At 38.8% G+C, this 20,286-nt stretch overlaps 1 protein-coding gene across 12 annotated transcripts in view; it reads left to right on the forward strand.

Annotated features, from left to right (window-relative positions):
• YAP1 (Yes1 associated transcriptional regulator) overlaps nucleotides 1-20,286 on the forward strand; it is a 153,218-nt gene that overhangs the window by 90,266 nt on the left and 42,666 nt on the right. For 4 of the 12 annotated variants that reach the window (XM_020996117.2, XM_020996121.2, XM_020996119.2 and 1 more), the window contains exon 4: nucleotides 14,283-14,402. The exons of 4 other annotated variants lie outside the window; for them this stretch is intronic. In XM_020996117.2, coding sequence (XP_020851776.1) covers nucleotides 14,283-14,402 — 120 coding nt within the window. The remainder of the gene's footprint in view (nucleotides 1-14,282; nucleotides 14,403-20,286) is intronic. 4 more of the 12 variants (XM_020996118.2, XM_020996122.2, XM_020996120.2 and 1 more) reach the window with 1 other exon arrangement.

Raw genomic sequence — 20,286 nt, forward strand, 5'->3', positions numbered from 1 at the left:
TTGAAGTCTCCTACTGTAGAGGTGGGAGTTGGGGCAGAGAAGACAGCCATGGAACTCATTGAGGGAGGAAGGACACTAGCCAGCATTAATAAATAATAACCACCAGGATTTGGGTTGGATGATAAATGTGCGTAGTATGAACCTCCAAAGAGATGTTGCTGAGTGATAATGGTTGTGGTCTGGAAGTGACATTGAGAAGAGAGAAATATTCTATATCTTCCACCACAGCTAGTAAGTTGAGTGCTGAAAAATGGTGGCCAGGGATAGAATGTCATCAAGAGGGACCTGGATCTCAGTGACTGCCAGAATATGGAAGGAATGAGAAAGGAGAAGGTTTTGGATGAAAAGAAGTGTGTTCATTATGGAGCATATTTTCCAGACAGCAAAAGGAAAGGGTAAGTGGATTTACAGTGAGATGTTGTGGGGACAAGGTGGATGGGAAATAAGGAAACAAGTTTAGGATGTGGAACAGGGTTTTTCCATCAGCAGCTGGGATTAAAATCACTGGGATGTGGAGAGTATATGGTGATGATAGTATGCTAACTATTGAGGAATGAGTCCAGGCAGAGAGTAACATGATTGTAGAGAGGTCTGTTTAGGGAGACAGTAATTAGACTGTTCAAGGTCCTTCCTCATGAAAGATGCTGATGTCTCTTGTGAGGTCCCATGAAACCCACTTCATAAATGGCAGAAACAGGTGAAGTGTAAAGCCTGTAGAGTCTGGTAAGGGTAGAGAGTGCATTCTTCCTTTGGTATATTGGGCCCATAAAGAAGTCTTTTGGGGAGAAGTGGTAGTCTGGAGAGAGAGGTCAAGACCTGGTCTCCAAGACAGTCACCTAATAGAAGACTGGAAAAGGACTTGAAGTATAGTATAGAAAGAAAATGTGATTTAAGTGGCCTTGTTTGGTTTGGGGATGACTGTAGAACCTAAAACCAGAGTTCTTTTTGGTGCAACACTAAAAATTTGCCATTTCCATGTTCCAATAATGCATGGATTCTATTCATAGGATTATGATGATAGATTCAATTCATATTTATCTAGTGATATTTGAACACTTTTTTATCCCTTCCTCTTGGTCACAATTATAGGTGCCTTTTCTTGAAATGTTCCTCGGTTCTTGAAAATATAGATACAAAAACTGGTAGCTTTAGCTTGAGTCTTCTGCTTCTACATAGATGCCTATAGTGGCTGATGGCCTTCCTGAATCTCCTTCTTGTCCTTAGCTCAGCCCTGCTATTTCTTTCTTCTAATGCCTTCTGCTACTGTGGCACCATTTTTTCAAACCTAGTTGAGGCTGGGGAGATTGATCCCATGTTTGTCAGCTATTGATGTCCCCCTCCTCAGCCTATCATCAGTTTGGAATTTTCAGCACCCAGTAGCCTCTGGCAAATCTATGTTCCGTGCCTCCTTAAACATCCACTCTCCCTGTAATCTTCAGTCTTTTCTTATCTAATGGCTCTTTCCCTGCTGCCTATAATTAAACTCAGCTTTTCTCAGTCTTTTAAAAATTTTTATTTAACTCTACCATCCCCTCAAGCTATAGCTTTTTTCCCTTTTATGGCCAAATGCTATAAGGTGTGTTTAGTCAACATTTATTACCTCCCTTTCTTCGAGCTCACTTCTCAGTTCATTCTAAAATGGTTTGCAGCCTTCTTTGACCAACCAAAAATGCCTTCTTCAAGGTTCCAGTGACCTTTTAATTGCTAAATCAGATAGTTCCTTCTCAGGCCTCATTGTTGTTGACCTTTCTTCATCATTCAACACTGCTGACCTCCTCTTCCTCATAGACGTGTTTTCATTTGTGGGTTTTCACGGCATTTCTTTTTCTTAACTCATCTTGCTACCTGTTTGACTACTCCTGTGCTGGATCAGCATCCATATTCCACTCCTTCACTTCATGTGTCTTCCAAGGTTCTATCCTGGTCCTTCTGCTTTACTCTATCCATATCTTCTCTCAGTAATCTCATTAGCTCCCAGGAATTCAGTTACCTTTATCATGTTTCCCAGATCCACACAGCCAAATGTAGTCTTTCTCCTGAACTCCAGTCCATTGTTAACCAACTGACAGCTGGATGTTACCAAATGTTGAAAAGTACAAATGAAAACTGTCCAAAATGGAACTAGTCTCCCAGCCTTCCCTACGTCCTACCCTACCTGCCCTCCAAAAAAAGCTTTGCTATCTCTGTTACGAACATTACTATTGTTCCATCTGTTGGGGTTATTACCCACGTTTGCAACCACAGAGTCATCTTCCGTTCACCCTTCCCCAATACCTAATCAGTTGCCAAGTCACATTATCCTACCTCTACACTGTCTTTCATAGCCACCCTCTTCACTTTACTCACATGGTCATCCACTAGTTCAGGATCTCATAATGTACTGTATGGACTATTGCAGTAGCCTTTTAATTCATCTCCCTGTCTCCGGTTGCTCCCCTCCTCAGTGTGTCTTCCATACATCTGCCAAATTGATGTTCTGAATATGTGCCTATTTAATGTGTTACTCTCCAGCTCAAGAACCCTTCAATGACTCACTGTCACGTTAGCCTGGCATTTAAAAATCTTGCCTAATGTAGTTCCAGCCTATGTTTTAAAGCTGATTAGCCCTTACTCCCCCTCATGCATTCTACATTTCAGCCAGACTGGCTTACTTGCTGCTCCCCTTTATACATCATACCTCTGTACCTTCATTTAGAGTCTGTCCCTCAAACCTAGGATGAACTCTTTCTTCACTTCCAACTCTTAAAATCCCTGATGATACACAACACTAAAGTGCCATCCCTACCCGAGGCCTTTCCAGATCCTTCCAAATTGTTAATGTCCCCTCCCCATGACTTCATATTTATTTTTAGAATGTGGGCTCCTTGAGGTCAGGGACAGGTTGTTTTGTTTTAATTTCTTTGTGTCACTATCACCCGTATAGATAGTGCCCTGCACTTTAACGTGTAAACTAAATCGATGCTTGTTGAATGAATGGATACTCTTAATCTGATTATTTTGTTAGTTTAAGACTATGGGGTGGAAAGAATTGAATTGGAAACTTGAGAATATGGGTTCGAATCCTGGGTCTGCTGCTTACTACCTGTGATCTTGAGCAAGTCCCTATATCTCTCTGGGCCTTAATTTCACAATCTGTAAAGTAAGGGAGGAGTAGAACTAGGTGATCTCTGAGATCTCATCCAGTTTCCGGTCTATGATCCTCTGATCTCCTGGCCCACCACATATTTTAATAGACCTAAAAACTCACCCACATCATAGAGTTTATGCCTCTGTTCATATTCAGCTGAGTGTTTGCTTATTTAAGAGAAGGTGATTCTTTCTTGTCTTCTGTGCTTTGTGTTAGAGCTTACATCTCTCAAGAGGCATGTGAAAGGTATAGAAATTGTTTTAGTTCTACTGATTTGGTCTTGAGATAACAATGTGCATCAAAGAATCTCAGTTGTAGTGACTATGAATAATAAATTAGTGATTTGAGGAATGATACTGGTAGAAGTTTAATTTTCATTTTCCTTAGTGATTTCCAAATTCTTCTGGTTACTGTCTTGCTACAATCATCTTCTGACTCATGGGAAGAATATTTGTGTGAAGGATCAAGATGTTAATTCTTATAAAATGATATTCGTAGACTACCATATAAGGATAGTGCTGTGAGTCTAAACCCCGTGACATCAGTAGCTGTGGGTCTCTGAAATCGTGTTCAAAATACAAACAAGAACTATATAACCTCTGGAGAACGATTTTCTTTCATTTTTAACCTAAAGTAATCCTCCCTCTCTCCCCAATTCCCTAACTAAGTAAAATCAAAAGACTATTAAAGACAGCTGGAGCCAAGATCAGCTCTAAAGTTTTGTTTAAGCAGATTACTGCTCATGGTATGCAAATGACTTTCTAAAATCAGCTTATTTGAATTCTTAATATTTTGTAATTCCCATACTGTAATATCAATCTGCAAATCAGCAGACTCAGAGATCATCATTTAAGAAAGTACTTTTTACTTACCTGTGTTGGGTCTCAGAAAGTCCAACCAACAGTGAATGCTGTTGTCATTTTCCAGTTACTAACATAAAAATCAGTTCTAAGTTGTAGTTAATTTCTTGTCACCTAAGATCTGACTGCTCTTCATCTGAGCTCACAATATAGCTATTCAGTGGGTCATAGGTTTAGAGTTGGAAAGGACTTTAGAAGTGATCTAGGCCAACCTCTTAGGCAGCTGTGTGGCATAGGGGATAGAGCACTAAGATTGAAGTCAGGAAGACAGTTCAGATCAAGCCTCAGATACTTACTAGCCATGAGGCCCTAAGCGAGTCACTTAGCCCGGTTTGCCTTAGTTTCCTCATCTGCAAAATGAACCATAGAAGGAGATGACAAACCATTCTCATATTTTTGCCAAGAAAACCCCAAATAGGGTCACAAAGAGGCACAAGTGAAGCAACTAAATAACAGAAGACCAACCTTTTATTTTACAGATGAGGAAACTGAGGCCCAGAGAAGTTAAGCAATTTGCCCAAAGTCACACAGAAGATCTGGAATTCAAATTTGGGTCTTCTGACTCCAAATGCAGAATTTTTTTCAATAGCACCACGATATAGTCTTTCCTTGTTTTCAATTATCCACTGCTACCATTTTACAAGTCACATAGTATCAAATAAGTCAGTCATTTTGTATTTATTACATGCCTATTATGTGCCATACACTAGGCTAAGTATTGGGGATACAAAGATAGGCCAGAAAACCAACCCAGGTTCTCAAGGAGCTCACAGTCTAATGGAGGAGACACCATGTAAGCAACTATGCACAAACAAGATCTATTTCAGATAAATTGGAGATGGTGGTAGAAGGAAGGCATTTAGATTATGGAGGACTAGCAAAGGCTTCTTGCAGAAGGTTGGCCTTTAGCTGAGACTTGACAGAAGCCAGGGAAGTCAAGAAGTAGAGATGAGGAGGTAGAGCATTCCACACATGGGGACAGCCAGAGAATGTTCTCAGATAAGAAATCTTGTTCATTCATGTCCGATTCTTCATGACCCCATTTAGAGTTTTCTTGGCAAAGATACTGGAGTGGTTTGCCATTTTCTTCTCCAGCTCATTTTGCAGATGAGGAAGCTGAGGCAAACAGGGTTAAGTGACTTGCCCAGGGTCACACAGGTAATAGGTATCTGAGGCCAGTTTTAAACTCAGGAAGATGAGTCTTCCTGACTCCAGGACCAGCGCTTTAATCCACTAGCTGTCCATATGAAATTTAGCACCTAAAATATATCTAGGAGCAGAAAAGTGGTAAAAATACATTCAGAAAGAACTGAAACCCAAATTAGTTTGGTCCATATCTCAACTGCAACAGACCTTTCTACTCACTGATTTTTTGCTGTGTTCAGAGGTTTGTGGGAGCATGAGATTTTGATTTAGAGATGAAAAGTACCCTGGAGGTCATCTAACATCTAACTACGTTATTTTACAAAAGAGGAAACAAAAGCCCTGAGAGGTTAAGTGGTACTTGCCTAAGGCCACACATTTGAAAGTGTCAGAGCTGGGATTTGAATACAAGTCCTCTTGACTCCAAAACCAACATTTTTTTTTTCCTCACTGAACCAGGCTGCCTCCTATGTTTTGCCATGTGTTTCTGATTTCAGAATCTTAGAGAATCTTGTTGATGCTATGGTGGGAAAGTATGATGCAGAATTTTACAATCACTAATAACATATTCCATTTCACCATTTATGGTATGCATTTTTATGGGGTTATTTGGGACTTCAACTTGACTGAGAGTTGACACTATAGTTAAGCTCTATTGTACAAATTTCCAGTCTACAAATATGAAAATTATAATCAGAGAAAGTATGTTGGAGATTAATTTAGCATAAGGAAGATTCCTTATTTTTAAAACCTTTTGAGGCCTGAAAGAGGTTCAGAGTTCCGGTTGCTCTTCTGACTTGGATCTTTCTCTCTGAAGAATATTCAAATCTTGATCTTAGCTACTTACTAGTGATACCTGGGCAAGTTAGTTACTCTTTGGGCCTCAATTTTCTTATCTGTAAAGTACTGGGGCTGGGCTTTATGATATTCAAAGCCCCTTCCAGTTCTTAGTCCTAGGATTTTTATCTGAAATGTAGCTCTACCTTATGCCAAGGGGTGGCATATTTCTTATGTATTTAAGTGGGTAGGTAGTTAAGTAGGTGTATGGGTGGGTGTTGGAGGAGGAGACTGGATCTCCCTGTCTTGTTCAGGCTGGACGTGCAATAGTTATTCACAGGCCCACTCCCTGTATTGATCAACAATGAAGCTTTAACACTATTTGCTTTTCCCAACCAGAGCTGGTTCATCCCTCTCTAGGAAGACTTGTGTTCTCCATTCCCAGGACTTCACAGCATTGGTGCTGGACGTAGTGTGGATGCCCGATTGGCTTTAGTCCTACTGTAGCTCTGAACTCTTGAGCTCAAGCCATCTATCAGCCTAAGGCTTTCCCAGAAGCAGGGGATATAGGCATACACCACCACACTCAGCTATGACTGCTTATATAGAATCATTGCACCTCAAAATTTTAAGGGGTGCAGTGGATAGAGGTCTGACCTTGGAGTCAGGAGGCCCTGAGTTCAAATGTGACTACAGACACATGATACTTATTAGCTGTGTGACACTGGGCAAGTCACTTAACCCCCATTGACTCACCCCCCCAAAAAGCTCCCCAACAAAACTTAAGGGGATTTGGAGTTTAATCTAATCTGATTTTCTATCCACTGTAAGAATTTCCTTTACAAAATCAGCTGAGTGAACATATAAGCTCTGTTCAGAGCTTTCCAGTGACAGGAAATTCACTACCTAATCAGGAAGTTCAGTCCATTTTTAGATATCTAATTGTTGAAAAATTATTTTTATACCATGTATGTATTCAAAGTTGAGATCCCAAAGAAAGGACTGTTGGCTGCTCTGTGGAGGATGGATTGAATAGGACTGGAAGCAAATAGTCCAGTTATGAGACTAACCTCATATTACATCTTTTACAGATGCTGAAATGCAAATTTATCTTCATTCAAGAAATACTTTGTTGAATATGAACCATGCAGAGCCACAACACTGTTGAATTTTTATAGCATTTAACATTTATTATGTCTGTGTTCTAGGTACTGGAAAGAAAAAGGTAAAATATCGCATAGTCCTTGTCCTGTACTATGTGGGATATGGCATGTACACAAATCATTTTAGTCCAGAGTAGAGTATGAATGGGGGAAAGGAGAGGTACAGACAAAATGTTGTAGGAAAACTCTAGGGAAAGAATACCTTCTGCTTGTGGGATAAACAAAGACTTCACAGAGAAAGTGTCATCTTCACAGAATCTCAAAGTTGAAAGGTCCTTCAGAAGCCATCTAGCTCACCCTATGCCACCTTTATAATGAGAGTGACAGGTGGTCATCCAGCCTCTATTTGAAGACTGCTAGTGGGAAGTCTTCCCCGTTCTACGTCTAAATAGCTCATAATTCTTAAGAAGGTTTCTCCCGACATCAAGCCTAAACCTGCACTTCTGCATTTCCATCCATTACTTCTGGATCTCTCCTTTGGGGCCAAGTGGAGCATGCTTAATCCCTCCTCTCAATGACAGGCATGCAGATGTCTGAAGACAGTTATCATCCCCACCCCTAAATATTCTCTGCAAATTAAAACCCTTGATTTCTTTAGTTGATGCTTATATATCATCATTTCCAGCCTTCTTACCTCCTAGATGTCTAGCTGTAGACACAAAGAGATTGTATCTTTCCTAAAATGTGATACCTACAATTGAATCCGGTACCCCTGATGTGATCTGACTAGGGTATAGAGTACAACAAAATTATTGCCTTCTTCAAACAGAATCTCTGCTTCTCAATAAAGCCCAGGATTGCATTAGGTTTTTTTGGCTGCCCATGACATGCTAAATATTGAGTCTGTCGTTTAATATAACCATATCTTTTTCACAGGAATTGTTATTATCTCCTCCTCCATTATTTTCTCAGGAAGTGTTTTTTTTTTAAAGCAAGTGCAGGATTTTGCATTTATCTGTATTAAATTTCATTTGATTAGACCTTGATATTTGTTTTGAACATTGTTAGCCCATTTATATTATTGAATTCATGTTAGCTATCCCATTCAGTACCATATTTAAGGAGGCAGAGTTTTCTGTGGATGAAGAATAATTAGATGGGAGGGAATCAGGATGGTGAGAGCTCTTTAGACCATACCATGTAAAAAAGCAACTAAAGATACTGGGGATGTATGTAACTTAGAAAAAAAAAGCTTTGGGGGTTTTGTGTTGGGAAAAGAAATGGTAGCCATGAAAATTATGCAGAAGTATTTGATGGGCTATGGTGAGGAGGAAGGGGGAGCAGAATTACTCTATGTCACTGACTGCCCGATACACACTTCTATTTTGATGTTCCTTAGGCACCTCAAATTCAATATGTTCGAGCTCATATCTCTCCTCCTACAAATGTCCCTACTCCAGACTTCGCTATTCCTGGTAAGGGTATCACTATCCTTCCAGTCACTTGTATTCACAACCTTGGAGTCATCCTTAACATTGTACGATGTCTGATCCACCATATCTAGTCAGTTGTCAAGCACTGATAATTCTGCTTCCATAACATCTCTTGTAACTGATCCCTCTAGTTCAGGCCCTTATCACTCTTGCCTATACTAGTACAGTAGTTTCCTAATGGGATGCCTTGCTTGCAGTTTCTTCCCTATCCAATTCATCCTCCATGCAACAGCCAAAATAATCTTCCTAAAGCATAGTCAACTAGTTTTAATAAAGCACCTACTGGGTGTCAGATACTGAGCTAAGTGCTGCTGTTTGACCATGTCATTCCCTTGCCCAAAAACTTTACAAATGCCTAAACTTGTCATCTAAAGCCCTTCATAATTTGACTCCAGCTTACCTTTCCAGACTCATTTTACATTACTTCCATTCACATATTCTGAGTTCCAGCCCAATTGGTCTACTTAGTTTTCCTCAAATTTGGTGTTCCTTCTCTTGCACCTGTGCCTTTGTTTATGTTGTTCACTATGCCTTGACTGAATGAACAAATGATTGAAAAAGCACTTATTAAGTATTTACTCTGTGTACTGTGTTGAATGCTGGGATACAAGCAAGCAAAACAGTCCATGCCCTCAAAAAGCTTACATTCCATCAGAGAAGACAGTATATAAATGGGAGCTGGGGGTGAGGTTGCAGGCTAAAGCTGGAGTATATACAGCAGCATCATTTGGAAATGGCCTGGAACTGAGTAGGGAGGCTTGATTCCAGGCAAGATGAGGCAAAAACTTACCTAGCAGAGTCCAAGCTCTGGTGGGAAGAGAGTGAAAGGATGGCCAGAGTACAGAGGGCTTGGATTGGATATGGTAAGGAAAACTTCATTTCCTCTGTTTAGAATACCTCCCTTCCTTCAGTGCTCTTCTCAGGTGCCAGCTTCTACAGAAAGCCTTTTCTGATCTCTCTTGTTGTTTGTGTTTTAGTCCCCATCTTGCAGAGAGTAGGCGCTGAGAGGTTGTACCTTGCCAAGGGGTATGCATATGGTAGGTTTTAAAGGCAAGATTCACACTTTTGTCCTCCCTCATTGAAAGACTAGTATTTTTTCTTCTACACCCTTCTGCGTAGCTCAAACTGTGTGAGTAAATGAATTCTCTAAAGGAGGGAACTTAAGGAGAAACCTCAGGCTAGTCTATTTTATCTTATAGGTAATAAATGATAATTAAGGAAATGAAATTTTCAAAACTAAATTTGTAATTATAAATTTGTTGAATTAGAATTTGAGTTGATTTGATTTTAGTTCATCTAATCCAAACTTCTACTCATTCTTCTTTTTAATTTCTCTGGTGTTTTCTTTCTTTTAGTGCCACACTATGAACACAGAATAATGTTTTTTGGCAACCATTCATTTCTTCTAGTGGCCTAGTTGCTATTCCTAAGTTTTTGGACTGGTAAAAAAAAAAACTGAGCCTGATTCCATGAGTTCCAAGAAGATCTAAATCTTGTTTCATTAAGCTTTGGTTTGTCTTTAGCCAGATATCTCTAATTCAAGAGAGTCCTTAATCAGAAATGGGACATTAATATTTGGCCAGTTACCTACCTTATCCTGAGTAGAATTTTGTCTATTTTTATTTTTAATGTTTCAAGAAGTGAGATCTTCTTCTACCATAGCAACCAGCCAATCAACCTACCTAGCAGTAGTAGCATAATGCTTTCCCCAAAGACTAAGTAATCCAGATTTGGCTATCAGTTATATGCCATTCATAGCATATTAAACAGTGACATCTTCCTTTAACCAAATCTCTGTAGTTTGCTTTACTTCTCATATTAGAATAGTTATACCTCTCCATGCATGTGCAGAACTTTTTTTTTCCAATCTGTTCTGCTTATTTGAAATTCCCTTTTTGTTGGCGTGATAGTCAAACATCTTTCTGGAATAACCCAGGGAAGTGAGAAGTAGAGGATAATGTAATCTTTCCAGAAACGTTGTGCTAAATACACAAGTGCAAGAGGAGGGAAGACTATCTGTATATATATAGATAGATACAGGCAGTGTCTCTAAAACAGACCTTGAAGGGTTTTACTGGACTGCAAGTCGAATGTGTCAGCAGTGTCGTATGTCGAACAACAAAGCTAATAAGAGCTAAGGCTGAATTAAGAAAGGGACAGCTTCTAGGAAGGAAGAAGTGATAGTTCTGCTCTACTCTGTACTGTTCCTACTGCATCTGGAGTATTTTAGAAAGGACAGTGGTAAGCTGGGGAGCATCCAAACTCCTCAGATCCATGCCATGTGAAGATCAACCAAAGGAACGGGGGATATTGAGCTTGGAAAAGACAAGATTCTTGGGGGACACCTAATCGTTGTCTTCAAGTCTATGAAGGACTGGCATGTAGAAGAGAGAGCAGACGTGTCCTTTTTGGTCCTGGAAGGTAAAACTAGGGGGAATAGGTGGAAGTTGGTGGATAGGTGCAAAAGGCAAATTTAGGCTTAGTGTAAGGAAAAACCCTATCGTCAAGGTGATTCCAAAGTGGAATGGGCTTCCTCCAGAGGTAATGGTTCACCCTCACTGAAAGTCTTAAAGCGAAGGTGGCATGACCACTTCATACATGTGTGATAGAGGAAATACTTGGGGGGTGTGGTTTGAACTAAATGGTCTCTGAAGTTTCAACTCTGAAATTCTGTGATTCTGGATCAAAATTTAGAGAGTGCTCATTTAGATAAATTATCTTTTTCCTTTACTATGACACATATTTCTAAAATGTACATGAAGAGTGGCTTGCTAGTCAGCTTCTAGGTTCATTTGGCATTTGTAAAGATATATTGAACAATCAGGGGTAAGCAAAAAGCCAAATCCCACTGTCCAGCCTGTTTTTGTACCCCTGGAGCTAAGAATGGTTTTATATTTTTAAATACAATGAAACAGGTAGTGCAGTTGTGGGCCATAGTGGGACTAACAGTAGAATTATAGGATAATATCTTTTCAAGCTGGGAGAAACCTTAGAGGTTATACACTGGACTGGGAGTCAGGAAAATCAGAGTTTTAATTCCTGCCTCACATACTTACTGTGTGACCCCACGCAAGTTACTTAGCCTCTCTCATCCTCAATTTCTTCTTTTGTAAAATAGGAATAATAATAGGACCTACATACAGGATTGTTGTGAGAATCAAATGAGATAATATATCTCAAATGTCACTTGGTAAACCTTAGAGAGCTATACAGATACTAGCTAGTGAGTCCAACCTTCACCTTCATTTTACAGATGAGGAAACTGAAGCTCAGAGAGATGAAGGAACTTAGCCAAGGTCACTGAGGAAATGATTGGCAGATTTGGGATCTGAACCAAGTCCTCTGGCTCTAAATCCAGTTTAGATTCATATTTAGATTCTGTTTCCACTAGAAAAAAAGAGTATAGATTGCTTCAATCCAAGATCAAACCCATCTGATTCAGGGTGGCAGAGGAGGAAAGTGGTATTGTTCTGAAGACAAATATAAAAGTGTAGGACACATGAGCCAGAGCCATAGGAAAATATGGCTTTCCAGTTGCACCATTTAGGCTCCCTCTGATACAATGATGAGTCCCAGTGCGCTGATTTGGAATCTCTGGCCCAGGTGAGACACCATAACTACAAATGGGCGTACCTGTTTGACCTGATTTCTTTTGGTAGAATTCCCCAAGGATTTAAAAAAAACTCCCTAAATCATTAGAGCTATCCAAAAATGGGAGTAGGTTTCCTTCAAGACTCAGCTCATATCCCCCTTCTGAAGAAGGCCTTTCCAGACTTCTTCAGTAGTTGCTAGAGTCTTCTCCTCTCATATTATCTTTTGTCCACCCTGTATCTGTCTCACATGTTCCTAATTATTTATATGTTGTCTCCCCTCTTTCCTGAGGGCAAGAGCCTTGTTTTTGCCTTTATTTGTATCTCTAGCACTTAGCACAGTGTATAGTTTAATAGTAAAAGAGGCTACAACCCACATTGTTTTAGGGGGTACCCACTACAATGTAACTTAAATTCCTCTGGAAGAAAGCGACTAGGAATGACAATGTAGACATGATGGTGGGATTGGGGGAGGTAGGATATTGTCCCTTTGTTGAAATAATATTGAATATTCAAATAATACCAAAAATTCCAAAGCTATCTCTGATTCTAGGGGGTTGGGAGAAGAGTAGGAAGTGCCCTCATTCCATAGGGAGTTCCAATTTTATCCTCAGCACCATGTTTTGCCCCATCCTGATCCCTAACTGATGTTCATTTGAGACTTTCAGTGTCATCCCAAGCCTCATTAGGTAGTTTCTCCACAAAGCAATTACCTGGTTTGTTATGCCTGCCTAATCCTACTAGGACTTGAAGTATCTGTTGTCTTCATTGGAAGAGGAGGCTTTTTTGTTTGTTTGTTTTAGCTTACCTACACATCTTGAAAAGGACTGTATTCTTTTGATTCCTCCATCCAGAAATTTTGGTAGATTGAAAGTTTGATATGGGGTCCAGTATATTGTATCCTTTTTTTTTTCCCTGGGGCTTTTCTTTTCCACCAGTGTCTTAAGTGAGAATTAACTATATTGCAGACCACTTGGAATTCAGTTGGCATGAGGTGTTTCCATTTAGCCTGTTGTCTGCCTTCCTTTGACAGTTGTATTTTCTCCCTACAGACCAAATTCACTTCATTATGATAATTAACAACTCCTAACACTTAACTAGCTATTTAGCCCTTTAAGCTTTGCAGAGTTGTATGCATTTATTTCATTTGATTCTCAAAACAGTCCTGTGAGGTAGGTACTATAAGTATTATTGCCCTATTTTACAGATGTGAAAACTGACCGTCACAAAGGTTATATTAGTTGACCATAACACATTCCCTTGAAAGTGTTACAGGTAAGATTTTACCTGGATCTCTCCTGACTTCAGATGCAATGTTTTTTCCCTAATGCTATGTCAAATAACTCATCTTTAGGAAGTATAGAAAATTAAGTGGCTTAGCCGAAGTGTATTTTATGTGTGACAACATATTTTCCCCCACAAAACACCACGGTATATGTATTTGTTATTCTCATTTTGTAGAAGAGGAAATTGGGGCTCAGGAAAGGTTACTGATATCCTTAGAGTAATAGCCATTATCTGCCAGAGATGGGATCTGAATCTAGGTCTTTTGACTCCAAATCCAAAGATGTTTTCACTATGTTATGCCTGAGATAGTAGGATAATACTCTCTACATGTATCTAGTGGGGGAAGGGAGAGAATGAGTAAACTTTTAATACTGTGCCTCGAAGGTTTACATTCCTAGTTCCCTTAATCTGAGGGCCCTCCATATTTGTAGAGGTTGCTTAAGCAATGGCGGTATCTAACTAAGGCATCCACTGAAGTAAGAGAAATTTTTGTGGGCTCTGATCTTCATTATCTTTGATACTGATGATAATTTCATTCTCATAGACCTGATTTATCATTGTTGTTGTCATCATAGATCATAACAATGAGGATGTCTTTCAGAATCTCAGAAGGGATTTTGGAAACTAGGAAGGTTGTTGCTAAATAACAATAAAGGATAAAAAAGTACATTATAAAATATGGCTTTTAAAATAAAATTAATTATTAGTAAAGGGATACATTCTTATTTTGTTTGCTTAGTTTAATGGATGGGTGGCAGGGCCATCATGACTTTTCTCTCAGAACATACATAAACTCAACTCAGTTTCATAAATTGTTTTATATGTGAAGTTTTTTTAAAAATAGATCAGTTTTTCAGCTACAGCTAATAAAGAGCCAACAATGAATTCCTTCTATATTGCAGGGCCCCTTCCCGATGGATGGGAACAAGCCATGACCCAGGATGGAGAAATTTACTACATAAACCATAAGAACAAGACCACCTCTTGGCTAGACCCAAGGCTTGACCCTCGTTTTGGTAAAGGTTCATCTCAGACAAATGTTTTAGAATATCTCTCGTTACTCTTTCTCTGTGTACATGTGTTTAAATGTAAACAACATATTTAATAGTTAATAGCATTAGAAAAAACTCTGCAGAACCCACCCTACTTTTTTAAGTACTATTTTCCCCACACTTTCATTTGTCATTTTAAACTTTGGAATCTTGGAAGTACAGGATAGTTATTTAGCCAAACCTTTTAGTTTGCTAGGCATCCTGGAGTTAACTGACCCAAATCACTGTTCCTCACAAATCTTTGTGAGACTCAATGACCTTACTTAAAGGTCTTTTGAAATTATAATAATAATCAGGCTGTCAAGTAGTATTTGAAACCTGCTTACCAGCTCATAATTCCAGCTCTTCTCTGTGATGCAATCAACATATTCTTATGCCTCACTTCTACTGAGATGGCTTCCAACTCATGCCAACCCAGCCCTGTTCTTTAATTGAAATATCAACCAGTCACCTTGAAAGTGGGTTAATGAGTGTAATTCGACTTTGTGAAACTAAAGTACACAACCTCAATATCTCTGTCTCTCTGTCTCTGTCTCCCTCTCTCTCCCCCCCCCTTCTTTTCTCTCATCCCCCCCTCCTCAACAACAACAAAATCAGTTCATTTTCTTGATCACCATATCCTCTCCTACCCCAAATCAGGAATTCTCTATCCCCCGAGTGTGCATGTTCTAGTAATGGCATACAAGTTTGCTTTTGGTTTATTTTCTGATAATTCACTATTTTCGGTTTCTTTAGTTGGATTTCTGAGGTATTTTTCCAGAGCTATGGAAAAATGAGTATAAAAAGGAGCAGATCATTGTGATTTTGAAGCTTTAGTCTTGGATTCAGTGCAGCTAAATGAAAACAGTGTGCAGATCACTGAGTAGGTCAGGCTGAGAGGATAAAAAAATCTTTGAAGCTTTACAGGGGTTGACCTAACAACAACTGGCAAGGCCCTTACGAGAAAGAGGTATTAACTCTGTGAATGCCATCTAAATGCAGCCGTGGAAAAACTTAGGTCTGCTTAGTTAAAATAACTAAGCCGTCCAAAGTATTACGAATCTCATGTGACTGACTATGTGGGTACCTTTTACCAAAAAGGGAAGGGGAGGGGAGGGAGACTGCAAAACTCAGACCTTCATTTGCCCTTAGGTGAAATACAGAGGAGGCTAAACTGACCAGTCTTGCAGACAGGTTGAACCCACTATTCAAGTAAAGTCAAAGGTGGAGCATACTCAGAAGCTGTCAGCTTTGGCAGATAGATGGTTTGGCTTAAACACTAGCCTTTTGAGCAGACCTGTTTGTATGTTGTAGAGGTAATGCAGCATGCTAGTAATTTGCAACTTTGAATTCTGTTTATTACATCAATAAGGCCTTGTGGTTGAAACAGGAAACCAAGGAACTATGAGAGGTAATAAATGTAAGTGACTAGAGATATACCAGCTCTGTTTCTCTAAATCATCCTAGAAGGAATAGACTCAGCTTTTCCATGTCTTAAAACAACAACAACAACAACAACAACAACAAAAACAGTCATGTTACATTTTTTCAATTTAAGCATTTCTGAAGTAGAGTGAGAATAAAATCTTAGCTAAGCAGCAAAGGTCATGAATTAGAACAAAACATTTCATTTTTGAGCAATGATTTCAACTACAGGAGTGGGATGAAATAGCTTGCTGTGATCATTGTAAAGTTCCATTAATTATCAACATGGAGTTGGCCTTTCCTTTAAAAATAAGTAAGCTTTCTGCCTCTGTGGTCCCCCATCAAATCCCCAACCAGCAAAAATCAAACCTCTTGGCTAGAATTCTATGTCCAAAAAGCTTCACAAGGTTCTCTTACTGTCTTCAGTTTCCCTTTTAGGGCCCACTGTGTATGTGTATCCCAGACAGGCTTGACAACATGCCAGGGCTTTTTATTTTGTGGCCCGACTTTTAATCTGTTCCAGACCTTTTCAGTCAGAGAGCTCAAGTGTAACTGGAGGGGAGGCAGGGAGGGAGGGGTAAAATAGGAAAAAAAGCATGTGGGTTTCTCTGATCTAGAGTGACAGCAAATAGAGACAAGCTGCTAGCTGCTGTTGAATTTGAAGGAGTTTTCCTTGAAATCTGGTATTGTACATATTGTATCGTGGGTTACATTTTATTATTTCAGCCAAGGAAATATAAAGAGTTCCTCTCCCTTCCTTCTGGCCCACTCCCTTTTTTGACCTTTTGAGGCACTCCAGCATGTTAAGTGGTATATTTGTGTTTACAGTGTTTGTGGGAAAACTTTACCTATTTTTCTAAAACTTCTATGTTAAAACACTGTCTACCAGCCATAATTTGATTAAAGTAGACCTGTAGCTTTGGAGTTTGAAACAGAGCACAAATATAGATGTTGCTTTGTTTTGTTGTATGTGGTCTTCCCATATGTTGACCATCTCCTTTTTCTCTTTCTATTATTTGTTTTTGATCAGTCATTTATGGTGATTTCAAAGCCTTAATGAAACTTGCAAGTTGTCCCTATAAATTTCATTTCAAAGAAATTATTCATTCCCATTTGTTTTAATGTCTTCACATCTCCCCTTACCAACCCAGACAGCCACCCTTTGTAACAATGATTTTTTTTTTAAATCAGTTTCAGCAAAATCATTAACCAAGTCTTGACCAGGAAGGGGACAAAGGAATAAGCATTTATATAGCACCTTCTATGTACCAAGCAAGCACTTTACTAAACACTTTTTGCATACATTTTGCAACAACTCTGCAAGGAAGGTGCTATTAATATCCCCTATTTTACAGTCGAGGAAACAGAGGCAAACAACAATTGAGTAGTGACTTGCCCAGGATCACACAGCTAATAAGTTTCTGAGGGCAGGTTTGAACTCAGGTCTTCCCAACTCCAGGCCCAGCTCTCTATCCACTGATAGATGCTGTGTTTTCACACCCTCTTCAAAAAGGTACAGTTTTACTCTTCTTTGAGGACAAGCTTGTCTAATACATTTATACTTAGATTCTTTTTGGTTTATATTGTAGGAGGTTTTGTGTATATTATTTCCTGATTCTGTTTACTACATTCTGTATCAGTTCATATGTGATTTATATTGCATTCACGCAACACAGTTTTTTTAGCTGTTCTCCAATCAATAAGTATCTACTTTGTTTTCAGGGGTTTTTTTGCTACTACGAAAAGTGCTTACTGTGAATATTTTAATGTTATCAGGGAATCTCCTTGTAGTATATGCCTAGCAGTGAGATCTCTAGGTCAAAGGATAATAGATATTTTAGATGCTTTCTTAGCATAAATTGCAAAGTATATATTCCAGCAATTTTCAGCAAAGTTTGGGCCAATTTACAGATCCAACAACAGTGTTAGTAAACCTATCTTTCTATAATAGTCCATATGGTTTCAAGCAAGAAACTGACTTACCACCCTTTAAAATGTTTAGTCCTTCTTCCTCTCCTCTGAAGAACTATACAGAAGCTCAACCTTTCTCTTCACTGATGGATCACTTTTTTAAAAAAATCCCTATTTCTCTTTTTAAAAAAAATCCAAATTAGCAAATATTACGTCTGTATATTTGCAGCACCAATTATTGTTTGTTTTATTTCTTTATGAGACCCTCTGCCAAAAGGTGCTAAATCATTCCATGGTTCTTTTTGGAAAGGATTTATTGAGAATTTTACAACATCCCTACCACTGTTGGGAATCCAGGGTGCTAGTGTTTTATTTTTTATTGAACCTGTGGGATGGACTGTGAGAAGAGTACAAAATATCAAACTCCTATATGTTAGCAGCTCCAGATTCCTCTTTTCTCTGATGACTTTTGGCCAGTATGTATCATCAGGACAACCCCAAATTTAGATGGACATTTTCTTCTGCATTTTGGAGACTCTGGTTTGTTATTTTTGTTAATCTTGTCATGTGTGTGTTTGAACAATTCTCCAGTAAAAGAAAATGATAATGAAAACACAAACATTATGAAGTTCTTTTGAGTATGAAAGACCTGTGCCAAAACACTGACAGTTAATGAATTGTTCATATATGAAATGTTATTGTTCTTATTGTTTATGTAAAGGGATGAATTAAACATTGTCAGTGTTACTGTTGGTGATGTGTGCTTCTGGAAATAAGTGTGTATGGTACCAGAAGGGTAAAAATAAGTACATTTGTGTTAAACAAAGTAATATTCTGGAGCCACAGCTTCAAGGGAAGAAAGAACCTTATGCCTGTTAAGTTGCTTTGAACTGTTGTTTTCAAGAGCTTTCTGCTAGGATCTAATTCCTAAGGAGTTAATGAACATTGCCATCTGGGTTTGGGGGAAGGGTGCTTTGTAAATGTAGGCTTTGAGTCTTTTTAAAAAATAGATATTTTAGCCATAGAAAAGGACATTTTAAATCAGTCATTAATAGAAATGAATATCAAAGTGTCCCCCCAAACCCTAAAAATGTTTCTTAAAAAAGAGACGATTTAGTGTTAGTACTAAAGACCACAGCTTTTCCTCAGTTTCTCCTTTAATTATCAGAACAAAATCCTTTTTATGAATAATAAAATAGTTGGCAAGTTTAAGTTACTGTTCAGGGAATAAATACTTGCGATAACAAATAAAAGCAATATTTTTAAAATTTTGATATAATTGCTCCAAATGACCAACTGGTACCTGAAATTTTGCCTAGTTTACCATATTGTAAAAACATCAAGGTACTCAGAGACTAGAAAATGTAAATTATTTAATGGAATTTATGGGTAGTGGGAGTACTAACAAACCAGCACATGAGTATGCTAAAGTAAACTGCCAGAAATCTTCACATAAAAAGCAATGTATTGATTAAAAAAAGAAACCCAAGTCTTTAATAATGAACCTAAACTGTCATGTAATAGCTAGAGAGACTAATAATAGATCTTCCACTTACCAGCTACATATTTTAATTCCTGCTTTTAGCAGTTCACATTTTAATATTATTCATTAAGATTCCCCAAAAAGAAAAAGAGTTTGTGGTATATGATGTACCAGTCAGAGGTTCCCAAACTTATTTGGCCTACTGCCACCTTTTCAAAAAGAATTTACTCATCACCCACTGTGGTTAGGTTAACCCTTATATTTATTCAACGCCCCCCAATTACACCTGAGGCTACTATCGACACCCCCCATGTTGTTCCAGAATCCACCAGGGGGCAGTATCGCCCACTTTAGAAACCTATGATTATGCTTGATGGAGTGGCAGCGTGACATAATGGAAATAGGACTGGACTTGGGAGTCAGAAAACCTGGATTCAAATCCTGCCTCTGTCATTTAGCTGTATAACTTTGGGCAAGGCCTTTACCCCCTGAGTTTCTGCTTCCTTATATATCCAGTGGGATTAAATATTATTATCTACCTAATAATACAATATAATATTTATTAATAATATACAATCAACATTTATTAAGCCCCTAATATATGCCAGGCATTGTGCTAAGCTCTGGGGATATAAATGAGAAAAAGACAGTTCCTGCCCTCAAAGAGTCTGCAATCTAATAGTGGAAGACAACACACAGAAAAGCTGGAAGGGCTGGGGACCAGGGGGTACCTGGTGAAGAGTGGGGCATCATGTTCTATGGACTCCAAACTAAACAGAGCTACTGATGGAAAGTAGAAAGTTAGCTGCAAAGCCTGGGTCCTAGCCCTTTATAAAAGAAAGCTTTGGGAGGAGTACTCTACCCTCAAACCTGCCCTCCAATCAGAGAGCAGAGGAGGCTGAGGGAAGGTGTTGAATGTCCAAGGCTGAGTTAGCAACATGGTGATAAGATTTCAGCTGATCAACTTGGAGTTGTGAGGATCCAATGAATTAATGTTTATGAAATTGTATCAGATATGAGTTTGGAACAAAGAAGAATGAAGGGGAGGAAATTACT

The sequence above is a fragment of the Phascolarctos cinereus genome, unplaced genomic scaffold, assembly GCF_003287225.1.
Source record: "Phascolarctos cinereus isolate Bilbo 61053 unplaced genomic scaffold, phaCin_HiC Scaffold_726;HRSCAF=1367, whole genome shotgun sequence".
Classification (NCBI taxonomy): domain Eukaryota; kingdom Metazoa; phylum Chordata; class Mammalia; order Diprotodontia; family Phascolarctidae; genus Phascolarctos; species Phascolarctos cinereus.